A 15,541-nucleotide genomic window follows, 5' to 3' on the forward strand; every position below is an offset into this window, starting at 1 on the left:
GCCTTCTAACTTCCACCAACAACCCAAAACAACAATAGATAAAACATAAACAAAATCACTGTTATTAATAAAATTTAAATTAGTGTTTTGCACAACTTAATTACTCCATCGGTCTCTAAATAATAGTCGTTTAAGGTTTTTGCACGATTATTAAGGAAATGATTAATTGTATCGATTTTAATGGTAATATTAGTATTATTTACTAAAATACCTTTATTAATTGTAGTTAGTGAAGTAGTTAAGTTGGATAAAATTCAATAAATAAGTGTATAACAATGGACAAAAATAATAAATACTACATTGATTATCTAAAGTGAGAATTATTTTAAGAAAAAAAATGGTAAAGACAATTATTATGAGATAGAGATGGTATTTTATAATTTTCTTCTAATTGTGTTGATTTCTTTCCACTTAATGAATCAAGTCTAAAGTAGAGTTAGTAGTACTCTACCATGTATCTTCCCTTTTTTATTTTATTTGCCTCAATAAAGAAAAGCAAATTCTGTTTTTCGTTGGACAAATAAAGAAATGAATTTCATTGAGTGTATAAAAGCTTACAAATTAGCTTATATAGGAAACTCTATAATGAATACAAGAGAGGAAAGATGAATGTATCCTTACAAAACAGATTTTCTAACGGATTCTTAACAAAATAATAGTTTCCATTAACAATTGTGCATGTTTTAGTTAACTATTATGATTTATGTGACTCTTGAAAAAGTTTTCATTAGTCACAACAAAAACAATCAAATTTTATCCTACTAAATAGAATCGATTACATAAACCAAATTACGCTAATAATATTTTTATATTTCAGATGAAACCATCGTGTGCATGCAATGCTCATGTCTTTATAATCAAGACATTACTCTTAACCACTTCCTTTTAAAATCAACGTGTTGGGGAAATTGGTTTCAAACTTTCAATAACATGTAAAATAACAAATTTCTTTGATAGATAGGCCTCTAAAGTTTTAACATCATATTCTTTAGGCTCAACATTACAACCAGGAAGTCTCATTCGATATTCTTGATGCTTTTACCAGCCAACTAATGACTCGACTAGCTGGTTCATCTTTAGACTATATAAGTTGTATTGAGTCATAGCATATTATCAAATAAGATTAGATTAACTACATAAAATTAATTTTATTTCTAGTGTTGTCATAGCATATTATTGAATAAGATTAACTAATTTTTTTTTTTTGAAGAAATAAGATTAACTACATAAAACTTTAAAATAGCATTGAACGTATCTTTGCGATGATGATATAAAATTAAAGTGAGACCTAGTTTGTGCTTTGAAGAATTGTGGATGATTTATCTATCTATAACTAATGAAAGCTAGTCACATGTAATTCATAAACACACAAGGTACATTTTACTTACAAGGTAAGTTTTGTCCCACTTTTCAAACTCATTCACATGGTTAATTTTTGTCAGATATGATGAATAAATTACCTACAATTATTTAAGAGCAATTTTGGAAGAAAGAAAAAACAAAAGTAAAAATGATATATACTCAATCAAGCAATAAGGTAATATAATAAGTTTCATAAATAACAATGTTCATGAGAGTCTTGTTTGATTCTTGCGTAAAACAAAGTTATTGGTCATGTTTTGCTTACCTCCGACTAAATTCTGCATTATCAGGAGCTTATTCTCTCAATATCGGAATGTTAACGGAAAAAATAAATAATGATACTGATAGGTGATGAATATTATCAAGTACTAAATTACTCTAACTACTTCTAAGAAACTAAAGATAATACTGAAATTCTTCATTGATTTATTATGAGGTCATACAATGTTTATATAGATAAATGCACACCCGCAATAAGACAAGTGCACCATAACATATTTAATATTATTTCTTAGATTAGATCCTTATAAATTAAGATGAGTCATATTTGCTTCTAGAATTCACTGAGTCACCATATGAATACTCCTTATTTTAAGTAACCTATCATATATACGCACTTGACTCTTGAACTTTATAATATTGCATGCCAATAACATCCAAGTATAGTACTATAAGATAAGATTAAAAAGTGCATCATATTGTATATTGTCCAATAACCATATCATGATCAGAATCGAATCTGGTAATAAAAACACTAAACATTTGTTAGGAAACCGCGTCTTCTTCAATGTTTCCTTAAAACAGGCACTAACATGTAAACTTGGAGCCAAGAGATATCATAGTATTGCATATCTTATTGTATATAAAATCCTACTATACTTACGTAACACTAAAGCTAGCTTCTCTTTACAATTTTTTTAAGGTAAATTGAATTCTGAAAACTCACTTAATTTAGTGAAAGTTCAAAATATAAAAAGTTGCCGACAAAGTTTTTACATATTTTTTATTTGCAAGAACAGTTTTTACATATTATCGACCAAATAGGTATTCACATCAAGAACACAATTCAAATTTGAATTCTTATAAGATTTATGTTGAATCTTTATCAATTGGATTGACTTACATTGGCCTCTATAAGAGTTTTCTATTGATATATTTTTATGAAAGTTTTTTTCTATTTGGTTATACTTGAATAATATAAATTAAATCAAAGCACATAAATGGAAGACAATTAAATAAAAGAACGAGTACGATTTTTGGATAGAACAATTTTTTTATTAGACGTTACTTATCTTCCGGTCAAAAATCCCAGATTATTAGACATCATTTCCTCTAAAAATCGGATGACAAATAAAAAAATAATAATTATAATTTGATATATTTTAATTATAATATACTATATATGAGCATGACTCATGAGGATTTTAAGTGTTTCGAAGAGAGCTTAATTTTGAAGTGCTTGTTAAACTAAACAAAACATCTTTGTTTGGTGTCCAAGGGACCCTATTTTCTGTCCAAACGCGTGCTCCAATAATTTTTTATTGTTCAAGAACTTAGATCCATTGACTTTTCCCCCCCAAGTTTCACGTTAGTGTCACAGGTGTTTGTATGGATTAATAACATGAACCAATAACATGAACTAACTAAGACAAAGTGAAGCACGCAAACCTAGACAAGTTGAAATTGCAAACATGCTGGACCAATGCTCTTAAGATACTCTTTGCCATTTTCCTTAAATTAAAGCAAACATTATATAATAGTACATATACAAATAATGCATTATTCCGTGAGCTTAGCTCAGTTGGTAGGGATATTGCATATTATATGCAGGGGTCGGGGTTCGAACCCCGGACACCCCACTTCTTCACAATTAAATTGTGTGAGTTCTAGCCACTAGGCTATTTAACAAAAAAAAAAAAATAATGCATTTAAGTGCTATCTCATAACACCCGACACTAGAGATTGAGTTTGTGAATTTGAACTAGGGCTCCTTTAATGATGATATCGTTGTAATTTTTGTTAGGTATTTTGGTTCTAAGGTTTTCGAATTTGAGAGTAATTTGACATATTTACATGAGTTATGTCGAGTCCATCTTTGCTCCATTTAGACTTGTTCAATTTATCCCAAAGGTTGAGATTAAAAGTGTTGGAAAAAGCACTTGTTTTTATCAAAAAGAAGGCTACGCACGTTTCTCTCTCAAATCATGCACGCTCCTTCTTCTTCCTCTCACCATCATCATTTCACGGCTTCTCTCTCTCTCTCTCTCTCTCTCTCTCTCTCTCTCTCTCTCTCTCTCCTCCCAACCTAACTTTGCCATCGCCGTTCTCCGTCTCGTCTTCGAACTCTCCATCTCCGATCAGATCAGTCAAGCCGCCGCCGTCAACTTCAAAAACCACCTCCGTCTTCAATGGTATTCTCAGTACCGCAGATTCGATTTTTAAGAAATTTCGTTTTCAGTATAAAACTAATGATTTACTGCTTGATTTGAAGTATTGTTTGGATAATTTTGCTGCTCCTTTGCTTGAGATTTTTCTCAAAATTAGAGGGTGAAATTGAATGATGATGAGATTTGAAGAGAGAGTTACGGATGACATACCACCACAATGATAAGCAGCAATATGTGAAGAATTGAATTTGATAATTAATGAAAGAAATGGAAAATGAAATAATAAAAAGAGTGATGAAAGTCTGATTCGTTCTTTGCCAGAGAAGTAACCTTGGATAGATCTGACAGAGAAACGCGCGTAGCTTGTTTTTGATAAAACAAGTGCTCTTTCCAACACTTTTAATCCCAACCCTTGGTTTTCTATTTTGGCACATGTCACATATCCATGATGGTAAATGGGGTAAATGGAGCAAACCTAAATGAAGCAAAGACGGACTCAATTATGTCAATATTGAAATGTCAAACATGCTTACTTGCTAAAAAGACCGATGTTATCTCAATATAATGTCAAACACGTTTTTACCTATAAAAATGTTATTTCATCACACCACTATATACACAAGGCCAAAACAAACGCTTTATATTTTTAACCACTTAAGATATGTTACCCTCAATATTATGAAAGATCGTTATATTTCTCATCTTCAATATGGACCAAACATACGCCAATCAAATAGAACCAAACTTAACATGGACAATATTCTTACCAATGCTCTCCCTACTATATTGTTGGGAATGAGTTTACAATCTATTAACAAGGGCATTACTAATGCAAAATCACTCCAACACCTCTAAGAACACCTTTCCAAACTCAGGAATTCAACCTATTAAGAAATTTCCGAACGCGCCAAGTTATCTTTGGACGGTAATCTATTATTCAACAACTACATACACAAACATAGAAACTTTCTAAAGTTCCAATTTGTTCCACACAACAACAAAGATAGAAGAAGCTGCAATACATTACTTTGCATCAACGTTATATAAGCCTACTTGACCAAAACTTCTCACTTTAATTATTGTTTTAACACCATTTATCTTGTAAAACAATGTTATCCATAATAGCCAAACACTCCACACCCAACTCATTTTTCTACGAAGAACAAACCTTGTTTGAGCACAATCACGGATATAAATTATTTGGACGTGCACACATAAATTTACATATGATTTAATTATTTTAAAAGTAACATTGTTTAATTTATTTTTCTTTTAACCTTTTCACTTATGAATGTGTGCACATGTCAAAATGATTTTAGATTGAGATCAAGCAAATTTTTTTTTTTTTTTTAACAAATCAAAATGAAATATATATTACTCAAAGGTGTTTCCTCTTTCACAAGGTGCGCAAAGAGGAAACCGAAAGAAAATTTACATATCTACAAAGTCAACGTACCCGAAAGAGCACCGATGGAGAAAACAAGATTACAAAAACACACCCATACAACACAACGGGTGTCTCCACCAATCATGGTAAGTATAAGCTAAGGCCACATGTTTAGATTTCAGCCATAAGAATGAATTTAGCTTGACTTTCTCAATGAGTATTGAAGGATTGGATATCGTATTTTGGAAGACACGATTATTCCGCTCCTTCCATATCACCCAAACAGTTGCAAACCAAATCACAGTTAAGAATAAATGTGTAGTTCTTGGCATGCCTGCCATCTTGGTAAACTGAATAAAATGATGTCGAAGCTCACCAGATGGCACTGAATAGATGCCTAACCAATTCCGCACATTAGACCACAATTGACTGAAAGTAATACAATGTAAAAAAAGATGTGAAACTGATTCAATGTCATCACAACCAGCTGCCCACGCACCATCCGTTGGAAGAAGAATACTCTGCTGCACCATATTGTCTTTAGTTGGAAACCGTTTTGAAGTAGACGCCAAACCAACAAAGACACCTTGGAAGGAATATGCTTTCACCAAATATCATCAACCCGAGACCTGTCTGAACTAGCACATGTGGTAGTAATATAGTGATAGGATGCTTTCACTGAATACCCATGAGCAGGGTCGTCTAACAGCCACCACCAGTAGTCATGGCCATTATCCTGCAAAACAATGTTACATAAAAGGGCAAACAAACGACGCCTCCACACCCACGCCCTTCCCTCTCCATCCCAACCACCCCATATCCCCTACCTTACACTCCTTATCAACCGCTAAATCAAACAATCGTGGGTATTTTACCCACAACAGGATGTCCCCTATCCAGTTGTCATACCAGAATAAAGTATCCCGCCCGTCACCTGCCACTCTACGAATGTTCTCATCGAACCACCTCCCAACCCCCTCACTAACACCATCACGAACTCTGCATATCGATTTCCACCACACTGATGCATGTCTATCCCCCTCACTAAGCCCCCCCTTACCATAACGAGCTTTTAACACTCGGTACCACAACCTCTCTTTCTCCACCAACATTCTCCAAAATCACTTTTCGAACAAATATAAATTAAATGCTCCCACCCTCCTAAACCCCAGCCCCCATCCTCCTTAGGTAAACAAATAGAGTCTCATTTAATGCAAGCCATTTTCCTATGGTACTCACCCCCTCCTCAAAAAGTTTTATTAAAAAATAGATTTGATAGAGGAAATTATACCTACATGAGTTTTGAAAAAGGAAAGAAAGTAAACCGGAAGAGAGGACATGACAAACTTCAGAATAACCAAACGGCTATCAAATGAAAGAAACTTATTACAACCTCATCCATTCAATTGTCACATTAATTTATAAACATGACAACTCATATGTTTTTATATTCATTAATTAACGTTATAACACGTCATTAAATGCATTCATAAAATAATTATACAGTACATAAACAATTACTTGTAAATAAAATTTCCCAATTATCCCTTCCCAAAAAATCGTTGAGGTGCCCCACCTTGAGAAAATATAAAATCGAATCAAAACCAGGTATTATACTTATAGCTTCACATAATTTTATTTAGGGGCACGCAAAAGTGGCATGGGAAGAATGAGGATTTGTAAGAATAAAAAACAATAGTCTAAACCACCAACTTGAAAAAGAAAGAAAACATCTCCTAGTATTTTAATCTTTGTTCCTTTTATATGAATACAACTCAAAAAGTAAACTAAATACATCCATGTCGCAAAAGTGGAAATTATATTATAATAAAACATAATTTTTTCTATTTAATGGTATGTGTATTTCCATTTCAACTTGATACGTATTTGTATATATAGTATTCTTTTTTGAAGAAATATATATTGTATTTTTTGTTTGATATATATAACTTTCTAACATAGTTTGTTACAAAAACTTTACAGCTAAGTTAACTTTTATCTAGAACTATTAAATTTCTTTCAAATTACATGAAAAACTTTTTTTTATGACGTAAATGACAAACTCATTTCGTTAGACTTAACCTTCGTTAATAATGTAATTAGTATTATTTAATAAATGAATTTTATATTTCATTTTAAAACTAAAACCGACTATTTTTTGTCAAGTAGTCAAGTGGTTAGAGCTCACACATTTAAATATGGAGAAGTGGGATGTTCGAGGTTCGAATTCCGACCCCTGCATATTATATGCAATATCCCTACCAATTGATCTAAGCTCACGGGATACTAAAACCGACTTTATACTATTGTTTTTTTAAAGAGAATTTTATACTATTGATGAATCCTTTATTTGGATTCTTGGATTTTACAATGCCTCTTTATGTTGTGAAGCCCTGATACTTCAAAATAGATGATGTACCGTATCCTCTGCATATCCTGCACCGATACCTGCATGATATTTTCCGATACGTATCTGGAGAGTATTTAAAGATTAAATTTTATTTTATTATAAAGTAATTATCCAATAAGTTTCTGATACATCCCAGATACGCGAAGGATACGTCTGTGTGGTCCGATACGCACGAACAATGTTCCTTTTGGATATATTATAGCACTGATGGTGCTCTTTTTGGGATATATTGTGTATGTAATTGACTAATCATTACTCTCTTAATCGTTAATGTTATTTATATTCATGTTGATGTGGTACGAGCCTATGATTGGTTTATTGTGTTTGTTAATATATTTGCATGTTAAAAAAATGGTTATAATTATATTGTACATTTAATTATATAATTTTTTTAGGCTTAAATAGGTCTTTCGTCTCTGCAAATATAAGTCATTTGAATTTTCGTCCATGAAGTTACTAATCATTCCAATTTGCCATTGCAAATATTAATCATTTCACTTTTGATCCTAATTAGGTTTTTTTGTCGAGGTGGGCTGTCATTAGCAACGTGGTGCCCATGTGACAAGTGATGATTGGACGAGGTGATTGGCTTAGATAGGTATTTCGTCCCTGCAAACATAGGTCATTTGAATTTTCATCCATGAAGTTACTAATCAGATGTAATTAGAACCATTTTTCAAATGATTAATATTTGCAATGGCAGATTGGAAGGATTAGTAACTTCAAGGACGAAAATTCAAATGACCTATATTTGCAGGGACGAAATACATATTTAAGCTTATTTTATTAACGTATCTCAGCTGTATCGTATCTTAATTTTTAAAATTTTTCCATATCAACGTATCAGTACAGTATCGTACCGTATCTCGTATATAGGCTTCACAACTCTTGTGTTACTTCTTATCAAAGTATTTTTTTTAGTGGATCTTATCAAATAATTAATTACGCAAACAATAGATTAATGATTAAGATGTTTATAAGACATAGTTTAATTGACAATATCAATATTGTTATATTTACTAGGATTCAAACCTAGAACCAGGTGTTTATGTCAAATTCAAATGGTGCTTGCAACTTTATCTAGAGATCCAAATAAAGTAACTAGTGATCAAGAATATTTTTTTTTTAGGGAAGTGATTAAGATTAATTAACAATGACATAAAATAAGATCAATATGAAATATATTATATTATATAGTAAGCTATTTATTTATAAACCCGCTGTTGAAACAGCCCATTGGAATATCAAAACTTAGCCCCTGGTTTTCTGACTTCTCTTTGCATAATCCAACTGTTTTCTCTCTCTCAACTAACCCCTACTTTCTTTGCTACTTCTTCTTCCTCTTTTATATCAAATGTCAATCCTCAATCTTCACCAACCTTCACTATTTCTCTTTCCAAATTTTACAACATTTTTCATCCTTAACCTCATCAAAAAACATCCTCAACAACTTGTGCAACCAAAAAAAACATCTTAGTGACCAAAAAAACAATGTAAACAAAAAAACACTTACCTCATTCTTATTATTTATATTTATATTTACATTTTAAATTATTATTTATATTTTTAACTTATTTTTTAATCCAATTCCCCTGTTTCCTCTGTTTTTATTACTATTCCTCTGTTTCTGAATTTTTTATGGGGTGTATTGATTTTCAAATTTGAATTGTTTTTTTGGACACCCTTTTAGTATAAATTAAGTTTATTGCATTGAATTTTTCAGTTGGTGAAATTTTTTGAGAGATTTTATGATTTAATCCAATTCCCCTGTTTCCTCTGTTTTTGAAATTTTTATGGGGCGTGTTAATTTTGAAATTTGTATTATTTTTTGGATACCCTTTGTGCTGAAATTAAGTTTGATGCATTGAATTTTTCAGTTGGTGAACAAAGTTGAAAGATTTTTGGTTTTGGTTTGAATGGGGATAGAGAGAACCTTAGCTGATAGAAAAGGAAGAGATTTTTGTGAATTGCCAAAGGAAACAATTACTAGCAGCAGGTCAAGGAGGAACCGGCGGCGTCAGAAGAAGATGCCGCCGGTTCAGAAACTTTTTGAGACTTGTAAGGAAGTCTTTGCTTCTAGTGGGACAGGAATTGTCCCACCAGCTGAGGACATTGATAAGTTGCGGTCTGTTTTAGGTACGAGGTTCTTGTTCTTTTTATTTCTTCTTAATTTGTTTCATTGTTTTTGTGTTGTTAATTAGTTATGGGATGTGTATTTTTTTCTTCCAATGTATTTAATGATATTTCAGATTGAAGGCGTGTCAGATATATATGTTTCTTAGTCACTGACATGATACCGAGATACATTGATTATATTCAATCATTTTTATTTTCTCAATTATTTTGGTGTCTATATGTCGGTGTCGTGTTAATTTTCATTTGTTATTGTTATTAATTGTTTACCAGGTGTGATTTTTTACTAATTAGCACGATATTTCACATTGAAAGCGTGTTTGATATTTTGTGTCAATGGACACCGACATGACAGGGACACATTCTATTGTATTCAATCATTTGTATTTCTCAAATTATTGCGTGTGTATACGTGTCAGTGTCCTATTCGGTGTATCCGTGTCTTGTGTCAAAATTTTTGTGTAAATGAAGATACTTGTGTTTTGTCAAAATTTTCTCACATTCTTTGAAATTATAATTAAATTTTTTTTTTTTTTGTCACAACTCATAAGGTTTTGTTCATAAAATATTACATGTGTCATGTTTCATGTTTTGTTTTTAACTCTTTTAACTTTTTTCAAAATTGTACCAATTTTTGATGTTAATATGTTATCATTATACCATGAATACTATTGGGTGAGTTGTGTGGGGGGTTTTGTGCTCTTTTATGTACTTGCTATTGTTTTCTCTCCTTAGTGTGAGATGTGATGTGTCTTAACATGATTTGCATGCATGTGTTTTATTTATGTATTTGTATATTTATATATTATATATTCCGAGGTTCTTTGATTTGGCTATCAAATAAAATAAAAATTTGCATGTTGTCATGTGCTATTTGTTCCCCACGAGATATATATTTTACATTGAAAAAAAATTCAGTTTACAATGTGATGTCAAGTCCATGGTCTAATGTGAATGAGACATCAAACATATTGATAATAAATCTCTCTCTCTCTCTCTCTCTCTCTCTCTCTCTCTCATGTCTCTCTTCTCTCCTTTTTTATGTTCATATCCATTCATTAATTTATTTGACTTCTAATGTGGATTATTTGGATTTACTTTGTGGTTAATTAGGACTAATTAGGTGTTAATTAGCTATATTATAGGTTAGTAATGAAAGTTTAAATCCCTATTATTAGGTATAGAACTTTCAAATGTCAATAAATAACAATGGACATTATAGAAAGCTAAAAATGTTCTTGACATTTTTGTTTTTTGTATGGTGATTATTAGTACATTATTATCAATAAAGGGAAAACATTGTTGGTGGCTTAAAGCCTATAAGCCTATGAATAGAAAAACTCATTATCTAGTAAGAGTTGTTAATGATATATAGTCTATGTCAAAACTCCAAAGGTTAATTACAATAGTTATATTCTATGAAACACCGACACATCATATTGAAAGTGTGTCGGTGTCAACACATTTGATTGTATTTAATGTCTTTTAATTTCTCCGATTATTACCAGTGTCTGTGCCGCTTTTGTGTATGTGGTTCATAGGTTATAGGTTAAATATGAGTAAATTGTTGAAAATTTTCATGAGTTTCATGTGCCATGCAAAGTATACAACTCTTGCTTCTCCTTTGAGCAGATGGAATAAAACCAGAAGATGTTGACTTGGATCCTAATATGCCATATTTCCGGGCAAATGCATCTCACAGAAGGCCAAAAATTACATACTTGCACATTTACGAGTGCGAGAAATTCTCAGTAAGTAACTAAGCCAGTCTAAATTGTTTATATGATGTTTAGTAAGAAAATGGACCCCCTTCACTCGGGATATCTCTACATTCACACAGTCAATGCATTGGTGACCGTTGGTTTCAGATCGAACTCTTCACAAAATATGTACATTTTGATTATTTTTTTTAGAAAACCCAAAATACCGAATTTGAAATCCAAACCATCCGATATTGATCCAACTGTTACCGTTGTATTGACTGCATGAATTCATAATATCTCGACTCTAGGGAATCTTGATCCGATCAAACAGTTCGCAAAATATGCAGTTAGATTTAGATCAGACAGTTTACAAAACACACATTTTATTTTTTTAATTTTGTTGAAGAGTTCTGTTTTATTGATGGTGACCTTATACACATTTTTAATGTGATGTACAGATGGGAATATTTTGTTTGCCACCTTCTGGTGTTATTCCTCTACATAATCACCCTGGAATGACAGTTTTTAGTAAGCTACTTTTTGGAACTATGCACATCAAATCATATGATTGGGTGGTTGACTTGCCTCCTGAATCTCCTACCATTTTCAAACCCTCAGAAAGTGAGTAGTACTTATATTATTTATGATGATGCTTTTGTACTATTATTCTTTTTAAAATTGTAGAACCTAAGCTAGACATATTCAATACAATAGAATAGTCCTAAAATAGAAAAAATTGCTATTTAATTAACATTTGATGCCCTTGTATATTTTAAGATTTTTTGTGTAGTTTAGAAGTAATATGTCCATATCCAAACCACCGCAGTTGTAGTTGCGGTTACCGTTACATTGCTGCAATTGTTAACTTCAGGTGAAAGTGCAGACAAATGCGGCTGTAACTGTAGTCGCGGTCATAGTAACGCTGCAATATTTAATGTTAAGGGGAAGTACGGACAAATGTGGTTGCAATTGCAGTTTCAAACCCTAATTTAAAACTATAGTTCATATCATTGTTTTTTTATTGTCCTAGCTGAAAATAATAACATTAAAGAAAAATAATTAACATTTATATTCTAATGTTGCAGGTCCTGACTTGAGGTTAGCAAAAGTGAAGGTTGATGATGATTTCACTGCTCCTTGCAACCCTTCTATCTTATATCCCGAGGATGGTGGCAACTTGCATTGTTTCACAGCAGTGACAGCATGTGCAGTTCTTGATGTTCTCGGTCCTCCATATTCTGATTTTGATGGAAGACACTGCACATACTACACTAATTATCCATTTTCCAACTTCCAAGGTAAATTTTTCTCTAAAATCTACATACTTTTGGACATTTTACTTGAAATAGTTATGCCTTTCTTCACTAGTACACTTCATTTTATGATTAAGCTATTTCTATATCTCTTAACATATCCTCGGATTCTCCGCAGTAAAAGAAAACACGCAATCATGTTGTTAAGCGATCTTGGTTGTTGGATAAAGATCGAATAGCTTGATTCAAACTTGGGTTTAAAGTACAATTAATAATGCAAGTCGTTTGATCTTATACAATGGTTGAGATTCATGATTGCGTGACGGGATGGAATTCGTTGCAATATAATGGATTTAGATTTCTTGTAGTCGTGAATTCCAACCAAAGTCACGCGATGTATACTTTACGATCAAAATCATATGGCTTAGAAGTAACTACTTAGATTTTGGACCGGGATTTGTTGTACTAAACAAAAGACGCAATTACGCGCAGTTTTTGTTCTTGCTTCCAAGTCATTTGATCTTGATTGAATGATTCCGATTTGTCTCATTGCGTGCTTATGTGCCTGCACGCAATCTAGGTCCCACATGTCACTATCAATATTCCTATTTACGCTGGACCCCACATAAACTTTAATTATATCTATGTACATAATTGGTGTGCTAAACTAAACTACATTCTCATGAAATTTCAGTTGAAGGACTATCCATACCAGAAGAGGAAAGGAGTGTTTATGAATGGCTACAAGAAAAGGACCAACTTGAAGATTTAAAAGTGGAAGGAAGAATGTACAGTGGTCCAACTATTGTGGAGAGTTAGCAAATCATATTCTGTCTCAAACATAGACAACATCTTTCAGTTCTTGTAATCATTTTCTATTTTCAAATATCCCTACAGAAAAAAAGGAGAAAAGCAATTTTTTTTTTATCAATCTTGCAGATTTTATGCTGGTTTTCTTTGTTATTGTACTTTTTTTTGGTGTTTTTTTTTCTTCTCCTTTTCGTTATGGAACAACAGAAAAAGGAGAAATGTTGCTAATAGAAGCACCATGTTTAATTTTAGCCATCAAATATAGAAGTTTGTTATTGAAATTAAACAAATGTGTTATTTATATACTGTGTTGATATAGTAGTATTTTTTTAGTTATTTTTTCACTGAGTTGTAAGGAAATAGGTGATTTAATCTATAACTATTAGCAAAGTTAGAATAAAGTTTTGTTGTTAATATTATTAAAATCACCACTTAGTATATTTTGAAATAGTTTTTAATTTTTCAAACAAAAAGAGTATGATTTATTTCTTGGTTTGAATATCAAATTTAAGATAGCATAGTTTTACAGGTAATAATCTACCTCGTCGTTAGATTGTAAAATAGAGATTAGTCATCAGCAAAGTTGATGGATACTTCAATTAGCTATATATCTATAAAAACTTCTAGATGGTTGTAACACACACGCGGAAACTTTACTAGCGAGCACCTTCGGGTTCGATCTTTTGGGGGTTTGACTCATCTAAGGCGAGTAATTGGTAAAAGTGTCAGAATCAAGTGGGTGTATGTCTATGACAGACAATATGTGTGTGCACACGCGAGTGTGTATGATATATCTTGTATGTTGTGTGTTAGAAGCCGCTGGTAAGGTCAGACATTCCGAGTTCCAACCGACCACATTGATCTGATTTGAGTTTAAATTTAGAATGATTTATGTTCATTGAGGTCAGTTCTTCTTCTGAATCTTGTATGAAATATTCCAGGCACTCTATACTTAAATTTTCCATTGTATTAAAAACAACAGAACAAAACATGAAAATTATTCATTATAGAAGCATAAAATGCTACATTTTTCAATTTTGTCATATATTTTATTCATAGAATGATGTGTATATATATATATATATATATATATATATATATATATATATATATGAAGTAAAACAAGTTTGGTGTTTAGATGACATTTTTTTTTCATTTCTCTAGAGTGAGAGCATAGTTGCATGCATGCCCTATTATTTACATGATGGTGACATCTTAATTTTCATGTGAGGTGAAATTAGTTACCACACAGATATTGCAATAGCCAACCGTACACATGCTGGAAAATGTTGGTCATGCTTTGATTGTTTTTCTAACTAATTTATAGATTATTGACCTTAGAGAGACATGAAAAGGTGGAAGAGAAGAATAGGTAAGTACATATGATGGAAACATGTGATAAAGACTAGCTTGGAAATTAAGCACATTGGATTGAAGCTAGCTGGAGCTGTCTAAAGTAATTATAAGGTGACTCTTGCGACAACAATAAGGTTGATCTGGCTTTATTTACACAATACTTAAAGTAGTGCAAATGATATTTGATTGTTGCATTATTTGGGGGTTTAATTAGAACAAGAAGCTATTGCAACTTACTTTCTTCGGTATGAAATGTAAACAAAACTTGACCAACTTAGATATGTTATGAAAGATGGTTGATCATATTTAATTTATGCAATTTCAATTTCAATATTAATAATTAGGCTTATTATCTATGTTATCCTCCATAACTAAGAGCCCGTTTGTTATAGCTTTTTGTTAAGAAAAAAACTTTTTTTTTTAATAATCACTTCAAGAGTTTTGCATCCGTTTGTTACAATTTTTTGAAAAAATCAGAATCTACAAAAAAATCTATAAACAACTTCAAATGAGAAGCTGTTAAGAGCAGCTTCTCAAAAAATAGATTTTGTTTAGAAGAGAGAGAAAATATGAATTAAAAGATTGAACTAGTTTTGTAAAAAAAATAAAAAAATTCCTTTTATTTTTGAAGAAAAAAAAATGAAAAAAATATATAGTTGTATCCAAACAAACTAAATTATTTTGTTTTTGGATACAACAAATAATTTAATTTGTTTGGATACAACTATATAAAAATTATT

The 15,541-nt window shown here is 31.6% G+C and overlaps 1 protein-coding gene across 1 annotated transcript; it reads left to right on the plus strand.

The window, feature by feature from the left end:
- The first annotated feature begins 8,795 nt into the window (after window positions 1–8,795).
- LOC25495287 (plant cysteine oxidase 2) lies at window positions 8,796–13,726 on the plus strand. Its single transcript, XM_013595493.3, has 6 exons — window positions 8,796–9,039; window positions 9,424–9,682; window positions 11,312–11,430; window positions 11,841–12,003; window positions 12,468–12,680; window positions 13,330–13,726. The coding sequence occupies exons 2-6, from the start codon at window positions 9,463–9,465 to the stop codon at window positions 13,452–13,454; spliced, it is 840 nt and encodes a 279-aa protein (XP_013450947.1). The 5' UTR covers window positions 8,796–9,039; window positions 9,424–9,462; the 3' UTR covers window positions 13,455–13,726.
- Window positions 13,727–15,541: the final 1,815 nt, after the last annotated feature.

This window comes from Medicago truncatula, chromosome 6 (genome assembly GCF_003473485.1).
Source record: "Medicago truncatula cultivar Jemalong A17 chromosome 6, MtrunA17r5.0-ANR, whole genome shotgun sequence".
In the NCBI taxonomy this organism is placed as follows: Eukaryota; Viridiplantae; Streptophyta; class Magnoliopsida; order Fabales; family Fabaceae; genus Medicago; species Medicago truncatula.